Source organism: Bos mutus, chromosome 10 (assembly GCF_027580195.1).
Source record: "Bos mutus isolate GX-2022 chromosome 10, NWIPB_WYAK_1.1, whole genome shotgun sequence".
Taxonomy (NCBI): domain Eukaryota; kingdom Metazoa; phylum Chordata; class Mammalia; order Artiodactyla; family Bovidae; genus Bos; species Bos mutus.
Window position 1 is genome coordinate 22,822,919 of NC_091626.1, and position 21,353 is coordinate 22,844,271.

The 21,353-nt window shown below is 52.8% G+C and overlaps 1 protein-coding gene across 1 annotated transcript in view; it reads left to right on the forward strand.

The window, feature by feature from the left end:
• Positions 1-12,413: 12,413 nt before the first annotated feature.
• LTBP2 (latent transforming growth factor beta binding protein 2) overlaps positions 12,414-21,353 on the forward strand; it is a 107,790-nt gene continuing 98,850 nt past the window's right edge. Inside the window, 2 exon segments of the mRNA XM_070377518.1 lie at positions 12,414-13,441; positions 20,112-20,182. Coding sequence (XP_070233619.1) covers positions 12,603-13,441; positions 20,112-20,182 — 910 coding nt within the window. The 5' untranslated portion in view covers positions 12,414-12,602.

Sequence of the window (21,353 nt, forward strand, 5' to 3'; positions counted from 1 at the left end):
CCATCCCCACCCAACCCCACCCCCCAAATAAAGTCGTTTCACATGAACTGCTACTGAAACATCTCTGTTGTTCTCTAATTACTGCTTTTTTTGGACTAAGATGCAAGACTTTTTCACTTATCTCTATTAAATCTCAACTTATCTGTATCAGTATAAATCTTGCTTCTATCGTTTATTCTTCCAGTTCTATGTCATGTGATAATTTGATAAAAATGCTTTTTCTGACTTCATCCAAATTGTGAGAGGTCTCGTACAGGTCCCAGGCCTGTCTCATGTGCTACTGTAGAGCTCAAGGACCTCCTGTTCATTCTTCGATGTGGGGAATTATCGTTTCCCATATAACTGCCTTACTGGAGGCTCCATATTTTCCCCAACCTATCCACATTGAATAGCTCTTGAATTTCATTTGACTATCATTCAGAAACCTGGCGAAATTTCTCTGATCAGGAACTTCATTGAAAATGGAAATGGATTAGAATCTGATGTGGTTTAATTTTTGCAAACTTGACTCTGGTAACCATCACTGTGCTTCTTTCTCACTGTCCTTTCCACCTGAGACTTGTCCTGTCTTACAGACCCTGCTCAGATAGAATCCTCTCTGGGAACTTCCCTGACCAACTGTCCCATATTTCCAGCTTGGGGTGCTTTGTCCTGGGTTCAATTGCTCTCTGAGATGATCGCAATCACAGCACTTACCATGATAGGTGTTTCTGCCTTTCCTTCTACACTGGAAGCTCCTTGAGGATGGGGACTAAGCTTTATCCTTCTTGGTGATGCTGATGCCTGACAAACAGGTGCTCAATAAAGGATGGCTGAAATGCATGGGGCACTCCCCAGCTATCTGCTTGATATCAAACACATATGGCTTACCTCACTTTGGGGCAAAGCTATGAGGGAGGCTGCAGGGTGGATGGGCTTGGATATATAGATTATGACACAGGCACGATACAAGTTCAGCAACATGAGCTCGTGGGATTATAGGAGGGATCTGAGGCCAAGGAAGAGTAAGACTGAGAGACAGAAGCCCAACTGGGGGGCTGAGTCTCCAGGGGCCCAGAAAGCAGGGAATCAGACAGTAGAGGTACCTGATGAAAGGGCTGGCAAAATGGGACCCAGTCAGGTTGGTGGGTCATGGCATCAGAAGGCTGGGGACCAGGCTTCACCAGTTTTATAAGGGAGGAGCCATGTGGAGGGACAGACTAGTTGGAAGCAGGACCGGGGACTGATTTTAAGCACGGTAAATTCACTGGCTTTATATTGACTGGTGATAATTTGGGATGACGTTGGATAGGTTGAAGGAGATTAAGAGCATGCCACTTCCTCCCCACACAAATGACTCCTTGCAATTGACCAGAAGGCATCCGTTTCAGAATTCCAGATAAATAGTCTGTCCCCTTCAGGGCCACCCGGTGGTTTAGATGTGAGGAACAGGTCTAGGCACGCCATTCATCGACCCCAGCCTACCCCTCCAGCTTCATCTCCTACCTTTACTCCATTCCTATCCAAACTCCAGCCACCTAAGCTACTTGTAACTCCCTTCAATAGCTCAGGTTTTGTCTTCTATCCATGACTTTCCCTATGAAGTGCTTCTTTTGGGCATGTCCCCCACTCCTACATGGTGAAATCATCCTTAGCCTTCAAGATTCAGGTCATGGGGTGGGAGGTGGGAGGAAGGTTCAGGAGGGAAGGGACATATGTATACCTACAGCTGATTCATGTTGATGTATGGCAGACATCAACACAATATTGTAAAGCAATTATCCTTCAATTAAAAATAAATAAATGTTAAAAAAAAAGGATTCAAGTCAAAGTCAGGGCTCTTTGAGAAATACTCCTGAGCCAACCCCAACTGCCTTGTCAGTGGTTTTTCTACAGTGTCCCCACCAGACTGGTAATTCCCATCTCACAGGCAATGAGGATGCCTACCCACCTCCAGTGCCTAACACAGTGCCTGGCATATACTAGGTGCTCAAAAAATGTCTGTGGAATGGGTAGGGCGCTTATGATGCCAGCCAAATAGGCTAAGCATTAGAAAGTAGGCAGGAGCTCAGAGGCAGCTCAGGCAGCAAAAAGAATTCCAGGTCCCACCAAATAGTATGCCTGAGAATGTCAGTATACATCGTTTTTTTGTTTTTTTGAAGTATTTATTTGGCTTCACCAGATTTTAGTTGCAGCACCCAGGATCTTTTAGTTGCAGTGTACAAACTCTTAGCTGTGGCATGTGGGATCTAGTTCCCTGACCAGGGATCGAACCTGGGCCCCCTGCATTGAGAGCGCAGAGTGTTAGCCACTGGACCACCGGAGAAGTCCCCTCAGTACACATCCCGAGACTGAAGTTGCAGGTGGCAGAATGCAGCAGCTAAATAGGTGTGTGTGTGTGTGTGTGTGTGTGTGTGTGTATGAGAGAGCGAGCAAAGAGAGGGGCAGAGAGGGAGGCAAGTCCCCTGTGGAGCAACAGCTCAATCAGAAGAGGGGACTGTTTTCCCTCACTCATCACGGACGTGTCAATGTTTCTTCCTGCCATCTGGAAGAAGGGAGATGCTGACAGATTATCTCCCATACGCCTTTCTGGCCCCGAGTCCCGTCCCTCCCCACCAGCGGCCTTGGCACGTGCACCTACCCTGTCAGAGATGTTCCCAGGCCCAGAGGCCCCGCTGCTGACATGTACAGCCATTCTTGGCTTCCCTGGCCCAGACGGCCAAAAGGCTCCCAGCTTCTTGGGGGAGTTGAAAGAGAAAGGGTTGAGAGGCCTGGGAGTCAGGAGACCCTGGTTCAAGTGCTGGCACTGCCAGTAGCCAGTCATGTGACCTTGGACAAAGCTCTCTCCTGCTTCGGGTCTCAGTTTCTTCAACCGTAATTGAAGGAATCAGCTGGCTGATTTCTCGGGGAGGGCCCCTCCAGGGTTCACATTCTGTGGATCCTACTGCTTTTGGATCCACGCCCATCGCTTGTCTGTCTGCTCCTCAAAGTCAAATTCTTAGTGTTGACAGGGAATTTGAGTTCATCCAATAAAACCCTCTCTATCATACATGAGGAAACTGAATCTGGGAAGGGCCAAGGGCAGAACAGGGAGACACTGGGGGCAGAGGCAGGATGAGAATCAGGGTCTGTGCTCCCTGCTGTGACCTGACTTTATCCTTTCAGGACTGCCTTGTTCCCAGGCTGCCCAGAACAGGTTGATGCCAGGCACGGAAGAGTCTTGGTCTTTTTCAGGCAGTCAGCTCAGGGCGCTGCTTTCTGAGCCTGTCCCAGAGGCCCACCACCCTGGACCAAAGCCAGGTCTAGAGACCTGAGCATCGGCCCTCTCTGGGTTACTGACCCCAGGCAAGTCACTACACCTCTTTGGCTTTATTGTTCCATGGTTATATGGACCCCTTTGGACTGTGAGCTCTCAGAAACGAGGACTTACCTGCTGTTTTAAGCCCAGGGCTTAACTTTCAAAGTCAAGTTGCTTAGTTTAGATTTTCAAGACAGAATCTTGTATGTCCAGTAACAACCAGTGTATGCATTCAAATCAGACCACAAAAGTCTTAGGTCACTGATCATTGGTCACTTAGCCAATGAAAAGGCTGCCCCTGGGTCTCGTGTTCATCCCTGATCCAATCAGCTGTGGCCTGGAGGGCTGTGTTGGTGAACACAGTTGCTCTATCTAGAAGTGAAGCTGCTTGGTCATGTGCGACCCTTTGTGATTCCGTGGACTATAGCTTATCAGGCTCCTCCATCGTCCATGGAATTTTCCAGGCAAGAGTACTGGAATGGGTTGCCATTTCTTTCTCTAGCTGATCTTCCCAACCTGGGGATGGAACTTGGGTCTCCCACATTGCAGGTAGACGCTTTACCCTCTGAGCCATCAGGGAAGCCCAATGCTCCATTTAGGGGTGGCACTTTAAAGGACTTCTACTCCAGTCTCCTGTTGGTGAGGAAACTGGCTCAGAGAGGCTGTCACTTTAGAGAAGGACACACAACTGGTGAACGATGGTGCTGCGGAGTGGTACTTCAAAGCCCCACGTGTTTCCCACTGCTCCGGACGGATAGCAAAGAGGGCAGAGTGAGATCCAGGGGTTCAGCTGAGGGAGTGAGCTTTTCTGGACTTGGCAATGGTGTTCTGGGAAGGCTTCTTGAAAGAAGTGGGAGTTCTGAGATGGGCATTAAAGGACAGGCAGGCAAGGGGTGGGAAGAACATTCCAGGTGAAGAAAATGGCCTGAGCCGAGGAACTGGGGTAAAGGGACGTGGGTGGGAAAGTGAGGGAGTTCTGAGTGGGACTGTGTTGAGTGCTGGCAGACAAGAGGGGAAGGGGTATGAAACCCACTTGTGTGGAGGGCCTGGTAAAAAGTTTGAGCTGGATTTATGAAGTACTGGGGAGCCACTCACTGAAGATTGTTGAGCAGGTTTTTGGCCTCATCGGACCTGTGCAGCCAGAAAGAAAATACGTATGATTAGTTGTTTACACGTCTGCTTCTCCCTCACTGTTTTTTTTGGACAGAGATGGGGAGGAGTGGAGTGGAGCCCAGGAGGTGCTGGTGGCACCCGCTATCTTCAGGCCAGGACCTGAGGAGGGGTGAGAAGACAGTGGGTGGTGGCCTGGGCTTCACGACTGGAGGTGGAGGGTGAGGAGGAGTGGGAGGAGCCGGAGATGCCTCCCCTTCCTCCCTTGGCCATCTGCCTCCTCCTGCCTGAGGTCTGGTCTGGTGAGGCAGAGCACAGAGCATGCCTCTGCTGTCTGTGTGAGTTCCTGAGGAGTGAGATCTTTAATTTTTGTCTGCTGAGTCCCAGTGGGCGAGGGGCCAGCCTGTGTTACAACCTCCCAGAGGCCTCTGGGCCAAGGCACTCAGACCAAAGTGGACGGAAACGAGGAATGAGTCATGCAGACCGGCTGGGGCCCACTGGGATCTGGCTGCCCCTCCTCCGACCCCCCCAGCCTGGTGTCTGTACCCTGTCCTGGGGAGCTTAGGAGTCCAGGCCTGTCCCTAAGGGCTTGGGGTCTTAGAGAGAGGGTGGCGGGGGGGGGCACCAGGGAAAACCTCATTGAGTATCTCGATCCTCAACATATAATCCAGAGGCAAAAGGGTATCTGAAGATGGTGGCAGAAGCTGTCATCCTTCTTTCTTTGTCTTGATGATGAACAAGTGAGCTGCTATGGACTTATATTGGGAAAGACCCCACAGCAGCCCCTGTCCTCTGTCCCCCCAAGCTCCTATCCCTTGGGATGTGACAGATGTCACTGTGCCCATCAGGAAACCAAGGTGGGGACAGGCTGGGAGACGCCAACAACCGCTAAGGGCAGTTGCTTCCTGCTCAGCTTGCCCTCAAGTTCCTGCCCACCAGTCTGGAATCCAGGGCAGGGATGCGTTGTCCTTCAGCCCACAGGGATTCTCCCTGGGGATTTGAAGAAGATATACAGTGTGTGATCTATCCCCACCTGAACAACCCCCTGGCCCCCAGGAGAGTACTGAGGCCCCTGAGGTCTTACTGGTGTTCAGTTACTAAGTCGTGTCTGACTCTTTTCAACCTCATGGTCTGCAGCACACCAGGCTTCCCGGTCCCTCACTGTCTCTCAGAGTTTGCTCAAATTCAGGTCCATAATTCAGTGATGCCATCCAACTGTCTCATCCTCTCGTCATCCCCTTTTCCTCCCGCCCTCAATCTTTCCCAGCATCGGGGTCTTTTCCAATGAGTTGGCTCTTCCCACCAGGTGGCCAAAGTATCGGAGCTTTAGTTTCAGCATCAGTTCTTCCAGGGAATATTCAGGGTTGATTTCCTTTACAGTTGACTGGTGGTCTTACTAGGGGGTATTTAAAAGAAGGAGGATTTCCAGGCTGTTCACATCATTTCTTTCTCAGGTCTTCAGAGACTCTGCTTGGAGAGAAGTTATGCTTCAGCCTTCCAGGAGTTCTAGAGCAGAGGCACCCAACCCCTGGACCTCAGACTGGTACAGCCCACAGCCTGTTAGGAACCAGACCACACGGCAGGTGATCTGGAGGTGAGCAACAGGTGAGTGAGTGAAGCTTCATCTGCTGCTCCCCATGGCTCCCCACTGGTCACATTACTGCCTGAATCAGGCACCCCTTCCCAGCCCCTAGTCCATAGGTTGGGGACCGCTGTTCTAGAGGATTCCACTCCAGATAAATAAGAAATGTGGTCTGAACTTCAGCTAAATGCACAAAGCTTTCAGATCAGCCCACCCTTGTATCAGGGATTGGAAATGAAGGGAAACGGAGTGAACTCAGTTATTTTGAAGAGCTGCCCATTTCACATCATCGCAGGACATCCTGGAGCGAGTGCAGTGTGCTGTAGTGGAAACAGCATGGACTTTGGAGCTGGTCAGACTTTTTAGTTAAATCCTGGCTCGACTCCTGGCGGTATGACCTTGAACGAGAGACTTCATCCCTCTGGGCTTGTGAAATGGGAGTTGCAATGCCTACCTCATTGGGCCACGTTGAGGCTCTGTCTGTGTCACTTCTCTTTTCTGGAGAGAAAAGCTGAGATGAGCCTTACTTAGCAATGGAAAACGACTTGATGTAGGGCAAGCTTATTTCCTTCCTTCTCCTTGGTGAGGAGGAATTGGATGTACCGAACCTCACCATGGTGACTTTTGTCTGCCCTTGACCTAAAATAGACCCCTAGTTGTAAATAGGCCTGAGAAGGGTGGAATGGGCTTGATGGGGACCAGCTCGTGACAGCGACTTCATGTGACCATCAGCCCACACCCCTGCCCCCCACCACACCACAAACAGCTGTGAATGTTTCCGGTTCCCAGAGAACTGCAGCCGGAGATGCGATTCCAGAGAACTGCTCCTCTGGAAGCTGGCATCTGTATAATATTCACCAGGAAAACCAGGAGGGACTCCTTGTGTAGCCACATACTAGCTTTGTGATTCGTTTTACCTCTCTGAGCCTGCATTTCCTCATCTGTTACATTAGGAAGTAACAGTACTTATTACCAGGATTAAAGGAGAAGGACTGGAAAACACTTAGCACAGTGCCTGGTACTTTTTAAGCACTCCAGAAATATCAGCTGGCAAAGGAAGGAGCAGTAATTGACTGCCTCCCATCCCAGGGTAGATAGGGCTGGTTATCTACTTTGCCCTGAAGGTGGGGATGGCAAGAAATGCAGCATTATCTCTATTTTCAGATGGGAAAATAGAAGCCAAGCATAGCTGAGCCCTGAGCTCACCGAAGGCAGAAACGTTCACGTGTGCCCGGAGCGGGGACAGCTCTGGCAGACCAGAGCAGGGTGGTTGTGAGTACTGGGGGGGGAGCCAGGTCATGGTGTCTGAAGTGGTATGGCCTTGGCAGCCCCTGTGGGCTTTGGAGGCCTCACGCAGGAGAGAGCTGGGGCCTTTGCATGCAGCCTCCACCTTCCAGACTGGAGGCCGAGGCTGCACAGTGCTGGGTTCCAGCTGTCCAGTCTCTGGACAAAGGCATCCGAGCCCATGAGCTGCTCCCATCTGGAAGGCCGGGGGCCCAATCAACCTTACTTCAGCTGTTCCACCCACTGATTAATCAGGAAATGTGTTATTTGTTCTGAGCAGGGGAACAAGCTCTCCTAGAGAGAGGAATTCAGGACTGGAGGTCCAGTCACTTCCAAGGAAGAAAAATCCCTGGAATTCTGTTGGGAGTCTGGGTCTCAGCCAAGGGAACAGAAATTTGGTCCTCGTTTTTGGTCTTTATTTACCAAATTAGTTCAGGTTCTGGTAGCTCTCTGGCTGCCAGCATTATTCCAACAAGAAGACACGGGGAAGCAATTCAGTTGCGCTGGTGACTAGCAGACTGCCATCACCTTTGTGGCGCACGTGTCCCAGCAAACCTCTCCCCACTGGACTCTTTTTATTGACCTCTTAGGACTCTCTCTGCAGGGCTTTCCAGAGACGATTCCTTTCCCCAGACCCAAGAGATGGGTTAGTAGCCTTAGCATTGTTTTGTGCCTCTTTAGGGAGGAAGTGGGAATCAGGGATAAGGAAGCAGCACCCGGTGAGTCAGAGACCTTGCTGGAAACAGCTCCCCTTCTTTCACTGAACAGGGATGGTAGAAGACAGAAAATTCTGCTACCTCCACATCCCCTGGGAACTTCGTGGTAGGCTAGCCGGCAGGGAAGAGGCTGGGGGGTGTGCAGTGGAGGGTCTTAGGTGGGCACTGCTACAGAAATGACTGGGAAAAGTATCAGTCATTTCAGTAGTCAGGAAGACTCCTGAGGCTCAAACCCAGGGAGAAGGCAAGACGGTGCTGTCTTTAAAGCTTGGACTCGGGTGGTTGATAACCAGGATTGGAACCCTTCCTCTGCTACTTATCAGCTCTGTGATTGTGGGCAAGTCAGTACATATTCCCAGCCTCAGTTTCCTCCTTTGGGTACCTGGAAATGACAACACCTCCATTCTTTTCTTCAATGAGTCAATTTATATGCATGCTTAGCACATAAATTTTGGCAGCTTCAAAAAGGAAAAACAAAGAAAAAACTCAACCGTTTATGGGACTGGAGATTCTGAAGAGCTGTATCCACAGATTCCAGCAGTTACAAGGAAAGAGAGTGATGGGCAGTCAGTGGGAGGCAGGACAGGGGGATGGCGATGGGATGGGGGAGTAGGAGATGCCAGTCTTTACAGCAGACTAGCCTGGCTGTGGGCCCCCAGGAGAACAAGGTGGGAATTTCCAAGGACCACTTGTCCTCACCAGGGAGTGGGAGGGGCGCCTAGTGGTGAGTGAAGTGTCTGCGCGAGGGTTTTGGCTGAGGCGGAGCAGCGAGAGGCTGAATGGGCGGCAGACTTCCAGAAGTGCAGACGGAGGAGACGGAGCAGTAATAATGGCTTGGACACATGGGAGGAAAAAATAGCTCAGGGACGAAGCGGGATGCCAAGGTTTCTGGCCTTGGGAGGCTCACGGGGACTTGAGGTGAGCGCTGAGGGATGAAGAGGAGAGATCCTAAAGGAACTGGGCAGGTCATGAGGTGAGGAAAGGAAGCCAGAGCTAAAGAACTGGGTGGATGATGGGGTAAGGAAAGGGAAGTGTGGAGCTGAGGCTTTCCCATAGCTGCAAAGGAGCAGAGTCTCAGTGAGACTGCGGTGCTTTCTGGGAAGTGAGATGGCATTCATCCCAACACGCAAGTGCAGAATTCAAGGAGATCCTAAGGGCCAACCCTGCAGGCAGCAAGCACATGGACTTGGACCAGGAACCACCACCAGGAACTCAGCTCTTCTCTCTGAAAATGGGTATAATGATACCAGCCCGCCCTTCTTGACGGGATTCTTCTGTGGTTCATTCAGTTAACCATCCACTGAACATGTAATTCCTGTCTGTCTATGAGAGGCAAGCCCTGTTCTAGGTTCCGAGGAAACAGTGGTGAGCCAGGCAGGCGAGGTATCTATTCCTTTAGAGCTATCACTGTGGCTTGGGAAGTCAGACAAGACTTCCATAGGCTGTTGAACAGGACTTTTTTCTGTGGTCTTCAAACTTCTGCTGAAGCTGCAAAGGCTGGAACAATAAGATTAAATACTCTCACATGCCAAAGAGAAGTACTAGGCATCTTAGTAAAGGCAGAACCAGTTCAATAACTATCAGGACATAGCCCTGGATGTGCTGTGTGCTTAGTCACTCAGTCATGTCCAACTCTTTGCGACCCCATGGACTTTAGCCCACAAGGCTCCTCTGTCCATGGCATTTCCCAGGCAAGAATACTGGAGTGGGTTGCCATTTACTTCTCTACATCCTTGGATTCCAGTCTATAAATAAAAAGGGATTGAAGAAAGTCACTAAGTCAGAGAACACTTGCCTTGGTAAGCAGGGCTGAGATTTCCCCTGAGGGTACTCCCCAAGCTGACCAAGTGAGGAAAACCAGTCACAAAGATTTGGGGGCCTCCAAAGAAGCAGAAACTATCTTGACTCCCATAACTCTGCCTCTACTGATGCTAGCTGAGGTGCTAGAAGTTGCAAGCACCCCAATGCACCAAAGCACAGCAAGAAAGTTCTTGGGCGAACTCAGCCTATGTCTTCAGGAATTGGGGATGCACATAAAGGAAGTAAATTGTGTGCATCCCTTATCTGGAAAATTCTGCCTGTGGAGCCTGGCTGGAGTGGCTCTTGTAGCAGGATGAGATGCAGCCAACTCAGCACTGGTTTGTTGGCAGGGACAGGAAAGTCCCGTGGCAGATAGGAGACACAGGGAAGTTGTCCAGAGAGTGCTTTTTCTATGGTAGTGCAGGGCAGAGATCCTGCAGAGAGCTTCCAAAGAACCCACAAATGTGCCCATGAACAAGCCAGAGAGCTGGGCACCTGCTAGCTAAGGGCACCTGTCACGTAGAACTTTACCACTTTTCCTCTAACACCTCTCCCCCAACCCTGACACTTGGAGGAGCCACTGCAGAAAAGGAAGGTCAAAAAATCAGACCACACCCCACACTCCCCAGTACAGGATCTTGAGCCAGGGGACAGGCCCGTGGCAGGAGAGGAGGGGTATTAAATTGGATACAAGATTGATTAAATTGGATGAGGTTTTGATTTGGACAGGACCAGACATTTTAGTGCCTGAAAAATTGGTCTTAATTATAGAAATGAAACTGTTTTTGTGACTGGTGGGGATGGGCAGCCAAGGACTCTGCTTGAGATGTCATTAAGGGTGGAGAAGAGAAATTCACCACAGTATGAATTGTGGCAATGAGGGGAGAAAAACAGAGCTGCTTCCTGCTTGTCCCTCTTCAAGTTCAGCCCATTCAATAAATCAATTATTTAGGCAAACAAATAAATAATTTCAACTAGTCTAGAGCAATGAAGGTGAAACAGGGTGATGTATGAGAAAGCGATGACTTGAGAGGTGGTTGGGAAGATACCCTGGAGAAGGAAATGGCTACCCACTCCCGTATTCTTGTCTGGAGAATTCCATGGACAGAGGAGCCTGGAGGGCTACAGTCCATGTGGCTGCAGAGTTGGATAGGACTGAGCAACTAACACTTCCACTTTTCACTTCACTGGGAGTGGGAAGGCTGCTGCTCTTAGGTTAGGGCGTCAGGGATGGCTGCTCCAGGAGGTGATGTTTGAGCTGAGAGGTGAAATGGTAAGGAGCTCATCCTGTAAAACATCTTGGAGATGAGTGTTTCAGGGAGAGGAAAAGTGGACATTAACTTAGTCTGTTCAAGAAGCAGAGAGGAGACCAACATAGCTGCAGTGTGGTGAGCTCTCCAGGCCAAGGTGAGATACATCAGGGAGGGGGCCAGTCACGCAGGGCTTTGGAGGCCAGGGTCAAGAGTTGAGGCTTATTTTCAACATTAGATATTTACTGGGTCTGTCCTTTGTGTGGGGTGGGATGTTATAAACCAGTGTCTTCCTGCCTATTGGGTCTCTGCCTCTCAAGAAGCAGTGTGCTGTGTGTGTGCTCAGCCGCTCAGTCGTTTCTGACTTCTGGCGATCCTATGGACTGTAGCCGGCCAGGCTCCTCTGTCCATGGGATTCTCCAGGCAAGAATACTGGAGTGGGTTGCCGTGCCGCCTCCAGGGCATCTTGCCAACCTAGGGATCAAACCCAGGTCTTCCTCACTTCAGGCAGATTCTTTACCATCTGAGCCACCAGGGAAAGCCCTAAGAAGCAGTAGGCTGCAGAAATGCAGGGGGTGGGAGCAGGGATGGTTGCCAGGCCTTTAGACTTTAGGGCAGGGGACCACGGGGGTGAGTGAGCTGATGGCCGAGGGGTTCTAAGATGGGTGGCCGTTGGCATTCTAGCATCCCTGCCCTCTCCCTGCGGACGCAGAAGATGGGAGCACACACTGCATCAGTCAGAAGCAATCCTGAGGGAGGGAGAGGTGGAATGGGAGGCTAAGAGATGGGATCTGAACTCCAGGCTGCAGGACTGGATTTCATTCACCTCTTGCTCACACTCTGTCTCCTTAAGTGACCTTGTTCCAGATCCTCCATGTTTATTCCTCGGTGAAAAAAAGAGGACACCTCTTGCGGGATCCGCCGCCATCACCGCCTCGGGCTTGTAGGCTCGACCCTGACGCAGCAGGAAGGGGATTAAGATCAAGGAGCGAGGGCGGCCAGCAGCGGCAGGTCTGGACAAGCCGCAGGACAGCCAAGGACGCGGCCAGGTCCACCAGAGGGCGCCCGCCTCCAGACGACCCTCCCGCGCGCTCTCCCCGCGTCCCGCCGCGGCGGAGACAGGCGAGCTGCCCCGCGCTGCCCCGGCTCCAGCCACAGCCCCGGGCCGAAGCCCCCAGTGGCTCGGGCGGGAAGCGAAGGGTCCGGAGCCCGTACTTAGGGTCCGATCTGGCATGCCGTTCTTGGTACCTCTCCCGACCTCCTTCAGACCTTCGAGGCTGCAGCCTTAGTCTTCCAACCATGGAGTTTGTCCTTGAGGTCAGGGGCGGGAGATCAGTTCTGGACAGGTCAGCAGTTCAGCTTGCCCAGGACAGCAGAAAGGTGGCTCGGATGCCCCTGTCCCGACAGTTGTCATCTCGCCTGCCAGCCCTCGCTCGGGTCGGCCCTGCGCCGCCCCCAGCTCCTCACGGGTTAACCCCCCTCGCCGCCCGCTCGCTTCCCGGTGCCAAAGTGGGTGTTGCTGAAATTCCTCTCTCTCCCTCTCCCGTAATAAGGGGGCTGAACTGTCCCTCCGAGGAGGGGGCATGGTGTGGATAAAAGAGACGAAAAATCAGGGGGAGGTTTCCAAAAATAAAACCCTCCAGTTCTCCTTCCGAAGGCTACAGCGACCGGGAGAAGGCGCGAAGGTGCAACAGCGGTGCGCGCCCAGCGGGAGACGCAGCGCGGCCTCCAGGCTCGGTGCGCGCAGCCCCCGGCCGCTCCCGCCGCCTGGCTCCGGCTCCAGGGAGAGCCTAGCCCGCAGTCTGACTCGGGGCCCCCTAGACGGGAAGAGGCGGGCCACCGGCAGGGGACCGGAGCGCAGCCAGCGGGCGACGGGCGCACCGACTGTGAGCCCCAGGGGCCGTTCCCCGCGCGCGCGCGCGCAGCTCTCCAGGCGCCCCGGCTCCATGAGGCCCCCAACCACCGCCCGCTGCCCTGGGCGCGTCCTGCAGAACCCCTGGAGGAGCTTCTGGCCGCTCACCCTGGCTCTCTTCGTAGGCATGGGTCAGGCTCAGAGGGACCCGGTGGGAAGATACGAGCCGGCTGGAAGAGACGCGAGTCGGCTGCGGCGCCCCGGGGGCAGCCCCGTAGTTGCTACAGCCAAGGTGTACAGTCTGTTCCGGGAGCAAGACGCGCCCGTCCGGGGTTCGCCGCCCGCGGAGCTGGTCCAGCCTAGCTGGGGGAGCCCCAGGAGGTCCACCGAGGCGGAAGCCAGGAGGCCGCCCCGCGCACAGCAGCCTCGGCGAGTCCAGCCACCTGCGCAGACTTGGAGAAGCCGACCCTCGGGCCAGCAGCAGTCCGCACCCGGGGCCCGGGCCGCGCCGGCTCTCCCGCGTCTCGAGACGGTGCAGCGGCCGCGGGCTGCGCGAGGGCGCCTTACGGGGTGAGCGCTGGAGAGGGAAGGGTGGGGGCTTGAGGGAGCGAGGGTCGGTCTCCCGAACACTCGTTCGTGGAGGGATGGGGATGTGTAGACGAGAGGACAGGGCGGGGGCTCTGCCTGTCTCCCTTCTGTCTTCAATACTGCGGGAAACAGACCGAGGTCCCCAAGCTGGGGCTCTATCTGACCCGCTTTCAAAAAGTAGAGAGGAAAGAGAAACACCGTCCACACCCTTTCGTACCAGCTCTCGCCCAGATCCGACGTTAAATCCTTTCCCAAGGCGGCAGTGCATTCGCCCGCGCTCCTCCCGTCTGCCTTAACCGGTGTCTGCTGACGCCCGCTGCCCGCAGAGGTGCGGGGATCCGAAGGGGATCGCGGAGTGGGTGTTCCAGGCGCTTGAGAACCGGGAGAAGCTGAGCGGCCTTAGTGCGCGGTGGGTGGACGATGTCGGGGGTGGGGGTGGGGGCTCCAGAGCGCGAGGGCTGATGCACCTCCAGGAACGAGGCTTCGACGCCTGCCGTGGGGACAAAGCTGTGCGTTGGGGCACAGGCCGGCCTGGGTCCGCGGATGGCTGGACGAGGAAGTGGGCGTGGACTCGGGGGCACTTTGGGCAGGAAACCTGTCCGCGGGTGTGGCTGTGACACTGTGGGTCCATGGCGGAGTGGGTCTGTGTGTGCGCCTGTGCAGCAAGGTGTCAGCACGACTTTGCAGGACTAGGTCTCCCCTCAACCCTGCCATTTAGTCTCTCCCCCCGCACCCCGCTCCCGATGCAACATCCGCTGCCTGCCGAGGGCGCCCTCGCGGCGTAGGGGACGCTCCCCAGCCATCCCCTCCCCCCCCAGATGAGGATTCTCACGGCTGCGGGGCGCTGGGCCTGGCCGGAGTGGGACAGGTATCTACAGAATGGAGGGCGGGCGAGCCCGGGCAGTACGGGTGCCCGGTATGGGGCATCATCGGGGAGGCTGAGAAGGAACCTGGCGGCCCTTCTGGGCCTGGGCCCGATTTGCCAGTTGGGTTCAGTCCCCCGGAGCATAGCATGAAGGGCGCTGCATCCCCAGGGCTACTCCTGAGGCTCTTCTTACTGCCTCTCCACTCCCTGTTTTCTTTGGCTGCAGCACTGCTCTCCTATATTTCAGCAGGATTCTCTCTCTTCATTCAAATCTCTGTTTAGAGAGGCCCCACCCTCTCTCTTCACCCTGCTGTATGTTTCTTCATAGCAGTAATTCCCATCTGACATATTATGTTTCTGCTTTTATGGTCTGATCTCCCAGGGCACACTAATGTCAGCTCTAGGAAAAGAGAGGCTTTGTATTCTGCATTGCTGGGTCACCAGTGCCTAGAACAGTGCTCGAGTTTAGTTGCAGCTTTCTAAGTACCTGTTTAATGGGTGAAGGAATGTCTCACTGTCCGTGCAAGGCCTGGCTTAAGGCAGACGCAGAGGAGACCTGGGCACTGCCAAGTGGCTTAAACAGAGGATCAGTCAGCGAGCAGTAATGGCTGTGCAAGTGAACACGTGCTTCCTAAGAGCAAGTGTGCCAAGCTAGGGACAGGGGATGCAGCCCGAGACAAAGACATTGTTCCTGCCAGGAGAGCAGCTCAATTACTTCAAGTCAAATTGGAGAAATGAACACATATGCACCGGCCAACATGCTTTCTAGTACCAGAAGCTTCCTGTTAAAGCATAAAGGAAAGGATGATTTGGGCTGAGGCACTCAGAGGAAAAAGAAGCCCTGTGAGCTCCAGCCCCTGGGGTTCATGTGGGGAAGAAGGTGGGGGTAGCAGGAGTAGGACCCCAAGATGTCACACTGCCCGAGGACAGGGGCTTTTTTTTTTTTTTTACTGTGGGCAGTGGCCTAAGGGCAGGTCTGTACCTTGGTGTCGGGGAGCCACAGGGCTGAGGCTGGAGGCATAGATTTGGGCCAGATCACGGAGAGAGCTTACCCTGTCAGCATTCTGGTGGGAGTTGGGGGGAGGAGGAATAGTGGAGTGGAGGTGGGAGGATGAACTATTAGCAGCTGTGAAAGGAGATGGTGATGAGCATAGCAGACTGTTACCAGGATATGGCTGGTAGATGTGCACAGGTGTGTAAGTACCTGGGTTGGATGCCACCCACAAGCACCTGCCAAACACAGGTGCACACATCACCCAGCACATGCTGGGTTTGACTCCTCCCCCAGGTTATTTTCTGCAGCTTTGATAAAGGGTGGGTTCCTCAGGCACTCCAGCTAGCCGGGGAGGGACTGAGTGGCAATCGTCCATCGACTTCTTCTCCCTAAGTCCATTCTGACTAATGGCTTATGGCCAGGCTGACCTCTCTGGCAATTGCCTTGAGAATTGCTCAGGGCCAACCAGGTGGTGCTAGAATTAAAGAACCTGCCTGCCAGTGCAGGAGGCACCAGAGACATGGTTTTGATCCTTGTCGGGAAGATCCCCTGGAGGAGGGCACCTTGGAGGAGGGCACCTTGGAGGAGGGCACCTTGGAGAATCCCAGTATTCTTGCCTGGAGAATTCCATGGACAGAGGAGCCTTGTGGGCTACAGTCAGTCCATGGGGTAGAATGGACTGAAGGGACTAAGCTTGCATGCATGCAAGGACTAAGTGCCACCTGCTGGTAAACCTTGGAATTGCATCACTACTACTGGGGATTCTTCATTCATTCAACAAATATTTGGAAGGTCTCCTGTATGCCAGGCACTCTGCTGGACCATGGGGATACAGCAGTGGCCAAGACAGCCTCTGTCTTCGTGGAACTTGCCATGTAGTGGGGATTTATTGCACACAATGAAGATTTTAAGTGTGTGCCAGGCATAGCGCTAGGTGTCTGGGACACAGAGTAACCAAAGCAGAAACAATTCCTGCATTATTGAAATTTACAGTCCACACGGGAGTTTTTAAGCTATTGTTTCCCAGTATTCAGTGTTTATTAAGCTTAGCCTCACAGCATACCACTTTCATAATATTTTCCTCTTTTTTTCTTGTTCTATTATTTTCTTTAAATTTATAAACTGTTAAAAATAACAGGATTTTGTGTTTTATTTATTTTCAAGTGTTTTATATTATGAAGTATTATACAAGCTTATAAACCTACAAAAGGTATTGGAAATAATACAACTAACAATCCAATTTTTTCAAACTTTAATATTTTGGCATAGTTTGCTTCTGATTTTTTTTAGTTGAAATATCTTCTGCAAGTTTGTCTCCCCTCTCCCCCAATGTTAACCACTACCTTGAATTTACTAATGATGCCAACCTATGTTTTTATACCATTGCTGCAGATGTGTGCATCCATAGCTTATATAACATTGTTTTGCATATTTTAGGTAAGTGATACCATGCTGCATTATTCTTCTACAATTTGCTTTCTCCTCATTAGATTTTTGAGATTTAACTAAGTTAATATAATCAGCCCAAGTTTATTCATTTTAATTGTTGGATATTATGCCATTGTCTGAATATACCACAGTTTATTTATCCATCCTTCTGTTTTTGGACAGTTAGATGAGTTACATATTTTGGTATTACAAACAGTGCGTGACTCATTTTTATAAATAAATAAATCCATTTGCAAGGACACTTTGTATCACTATCCTGAGTTGAAGATGGTACCACTTGTCATAAAGAGAAGGTAACTGTAGGAAAATTGAAATGAAAACAAAATGTACTCCAAGTCTAGTCAGATACCATTATCATAGGAAGTTCAGCCCTGTGGTGTGTTCACCCTATTGGAAAGGGAGATTGGCAAGTGTTGAGGGGAGAGGACTTGGCATAAAAACCCAACCTCGGACAGAGATTTTTCCTCACTGATCTAATCAGACTAGAAACATCGCTAAAAAGGGAATCACTTTCTCCCTGTGTGATTCAGCATTGCTGCAAGTTCTGAGTATGGTAACCTCAAGTCCCCTTTTCTACCCTCAGTGTTGTTCATTCACCTTTTTGGGAAACACTGGCTCCAGTAAAACAAAGAGGTATTAAAGGTGCACCACATGCCAGGCCCTGTGTTAGACTTTAGGGGCACAAAGAGGAATAAGACCCCTTAAGGTACTCGACACATACACCAGCAGCCTGAGACGATCGGTAGCACACCGTGTGGAGGCTGGAGAACAGGGAAGGCTGGGTAGACGTCAGGGGAGGGTCTACCCGAAGAAGGTGATGTTTGATCTGGAGCGTGCCAAGGATTTCAGTCGGCAAAGAAGAGAGGTAAGGCCATCTAGGCAGAGACAGCAGCTTAAGCAAAGGCGTCAAACGGTGCCCACATGTAGTACAGCGAGGGGACGGCAAACTTTGTGTCATGGCTTTGGTTGTGGGTGGCCATGGAGATAAGGGAGGGGTGATGGGGGCAGTTAGACTCTATAGGCAGGTGGGGTCGGGTTGGCTTTGTAGAGGCCAGTGGAGAGCCTGGCGGCGGCTGTAACAAAAGACCAGTATGACCAGATTTGTTCCAGGTGGAACAGCAGCTGTCCTAGGCTGTTAGCCAGATGCGTTCCCAGGGGTTGGGCAGTGATGCTGGATAATGTTTGCGGAGCAGTGCCGCCCCGAAGGCTGGGCTTATAAAAATCTCTGAGCGGTATCTTCCAGAGAGCCAGAACCCCTGAGTCATCTGCCCCAGCTAGTCAGTCTCATCTGCTCTCTCCAGCTAACCGGAGCCCACTGAACACTCATCTCCCATCAGGCACCTCCTGGAGCTTGCACCCAAGACTCTGGCTGGTCTCCTGGATCTCTCTGGAAGGCCCTGTTAGCTGAGCGTGGCTCCTTTGCTTGGCAGCTTTGATCCTGACCAGTTCTCCTGGTGGCCCTGGCGGCCTTGAAGGCTCTACCCTGGGCAGGCAGGGCAGGCCGAGCCGCTGCCCTCCTACAGTCAGCTCTGTGGCCATCTTGAGGGCATCTAGGGTGACAGGCTCAGGGGGCCTCCTGGAGCTGGGCTCCACGCCACGACCTCTCGGCCGGGCAGCTTCATCGGTCTGTGCTCTCTGGGCTTCCCTGGACGCTAGATTTTAGAAAACTCCCAGGGCTTGCTGCCTGTTTTTCCTCTCAAAGACCTCCCAGGCCTCTCAGAGGCCTTGTCACCACCACCAGGGATAATGACTTACAAATGGGTGGGTCGTGCCCCCTCCCACTGGGGCACACAACTCAGAAGCCATGGGTAGGAGGGCCAGCCCTTTCTGCAGAACCCAGTGACTGACTGAGATCCTGGTGGGGAGGAGGCCTTCAGGGAACCAGTAAACTGAGGGAAGCAGTCCAGAGAGGCTTCGAGGTAACCAAGATGGCACAGCCCTCGGCTGAGGGGACATTCTGTGAGCTCCCTGGGAGGCAGCTCCCCACAGCTTTGGGCCGAAGGGCCAGAAATGGGCCTCAGCATTTTCAAATGGCAGGGATTTATTTTGAATGTTTTGTAAGGTTTCAAAAACCACACCAGCTTTGGGGTCGACACAAACGTCAACCAAACTCTTAAGTGGGACCAGATGCCCCCATGCTGGCCAAAGAGGTAATGGGAATGGCCTCCTGGTCAGCCCTTCATCCCGACTCTCAGACTCCATACCTCTGCCGCCCTGCTTACCCTGCGTTTCAGTGAGTGCTCGGTAGACAATTTCTAATGGAAACCATGGGATATGTGAGGCCAGAGCCCAGCTCAGTCTGAGCTGGGGAGGCAAGACCCCAGAGGTCTTCTCCAAGAAGATCCCTCTGGGGAATTCACCGGGGTCTGGGCAAGTGGGTCTATAGATCGACAGTCAGGGTGGGTGAAAGCTCCTGGTGCTGTAGGGCTCCACTGGAGACCGGAGGGCAGAGTTTGGGTGGGCTGGGTGAATGGCCCTGATGGCAGCTGCTGGTCAGTGTCTCCTGTGGGGTCAGTGTCCTCGGTGCTGGGGGAAGGACTATCCCCCCTTCAAGTAAGTTCCAGCAGCCTGCCCGAATAAAAAGTGTACTCGCCACGCAGAGCGGCTTACGCTGAGTCCCCAGCCCCATTGTCCCACCAGCCTGCCACCTCCTCAGCCCCTCTTAAAGGACATTCTGGAGCCTGGCTTTTTCCATCACCCTCCCAGTTGCTCGGTCTCACCCTGTACCAGCCTGCCCGAGGGCTAAGGCTCCTCCCAGTGTGCATTTGTTGGCAGGGGATACAGATGTAGGTCCTTAAGGCTGTTGTGTGTGTGTGTGTCTTCCAGCTTCCCTTGGATTATCAACATTTGTTGGCAAGGGCCATGGTGATTATTTTTTGGTGAGAGGCCACGTGGACTTGGAGCGTGACTTCGAGTTGGGTCAACCTAGGTTGGAGTCTGGCCCTGACACTTCTTGTTTAGTCTTGGCAAGGGACTGAGCCACTCTGAACTTGCTTTTTGGTTGTCTTCGTGATCCCGTGCCAGTGGAGTGCCTTCTTGTGTCAGGGGCTCTATATCCCTATCTTGTTGAATCCTCCCAATAACCCCATGAGGCAGGTATTATTATCTGCCTTGTACAGATGATGAGAGTGACGCTTCCCTAGGTCGTGCCACCAGTGGCAGAATCAGGATTCTGTCTTAGTGCCCGCCCCTGGGCCTTGCGGCCTCCCTCGAGAAGGGGGACAGTGCCCAGCCTGGCAGAGTTTCCCCAGGCCCTGCCTGTAAAGGGCAGGACCATCAGACAAGTTCTGTGAATAATCCTGCTCTGAGCATCCCACGCTGACCCTGTCTTGGTGGCCCCACAGGAGGAATGTCTGCGGGGGACAGTGCTGCCCGGGATGGACAACAGCAAACAGCACCAACCACTGTATCAAACGTGAGTGCCTCCACTCCATCCACCCTCTCCCCGCCTCTCTCTCTCCACTGAGCTGGGCCGGGCGTGGCATCTCTAGAACCTGGAACACACGTGTCTTCCCCAATCCACCTCCTGAGCAGGCAGCCCCTCTCCAGTGGGAAGCAGTGGAAGGGAGGAGATGAAAAAGTGCCTCCAGGGAATTCCTCGGTAGTCCAGTAGTTAGGACTCTGTGCTTTCACTGCCGAAGGCCTGGTTTCAATCCTTGGTCGGGGAACTAAGCTCCCACAAGCTGCATGCCAAAAAAAAAAAAATGACTCCTGATGACTGAACTGAAAATGACTTCTAAGATAAATCCCTGCTTGTGTTTATAAAGCTTCCTGTATGCCTCTTCTGATGCCCCTCTGTGTTGGGGCTCACCCCTAGCTTGCCCTGGGGTCTGCAGAACACACCTGGCCCCAGAGCCTCTGCACCACACCTTCCGTGGGAAGAGGGCACTCACAGTGCGTGCTGTGGGGATCCACCTCTGCTCTGGCCCCTGGCCCCTGGGGCCATTCTACCAGCATGGTCAGATGAGTCTCTGCTTCTGTGTCTGGAGCACTCTTCCTTTGGATCTCTCCCAAGCCTGGCAGGCTGGCCCAGATTAGAAAAAATACTGCCTACCAACCGCACCTTTACTACCACCAGCACGACTACCGTAACTACCATTGGCACTGTTATTCCTCCGACTGCCCCCAGCACTGTCATTACTACTACAGCTGCTGCTGCTGCTCCGACTGCTGTTACTGTACCGCCCACACCACCACCACTGATACCGCGACAATGACGATGACTATACTGCTACGAGCTAACAGCTGGGGACTTACTGTATACCCGACGCTGCGCTAAGCTCTTAACATACATCATCTTACTTGAGTCTCTCAGTCCTGTACCGTGAGTATTTACTGCTCATCGCAGTTACAGCCTAGGACACTGAGGCTCAGGTTGGCTAAGAAACATGCCCGAGGAGACAGTACTCTGAGTCTGGCTCAGGAGGCAGACTCTAGGCAGTCTGACCCAGAACCCCGTACTCTTAGCTGTGGGGCTTTGCTTTCTCCCAATACTAACTGAGTTTAGGGCCTTCTGGACTCTGGGAGCGCCACAGGTGATGACTGGACAGTTTCGGAGAGCTTGGATCTTCCTCCCTCACACCCCG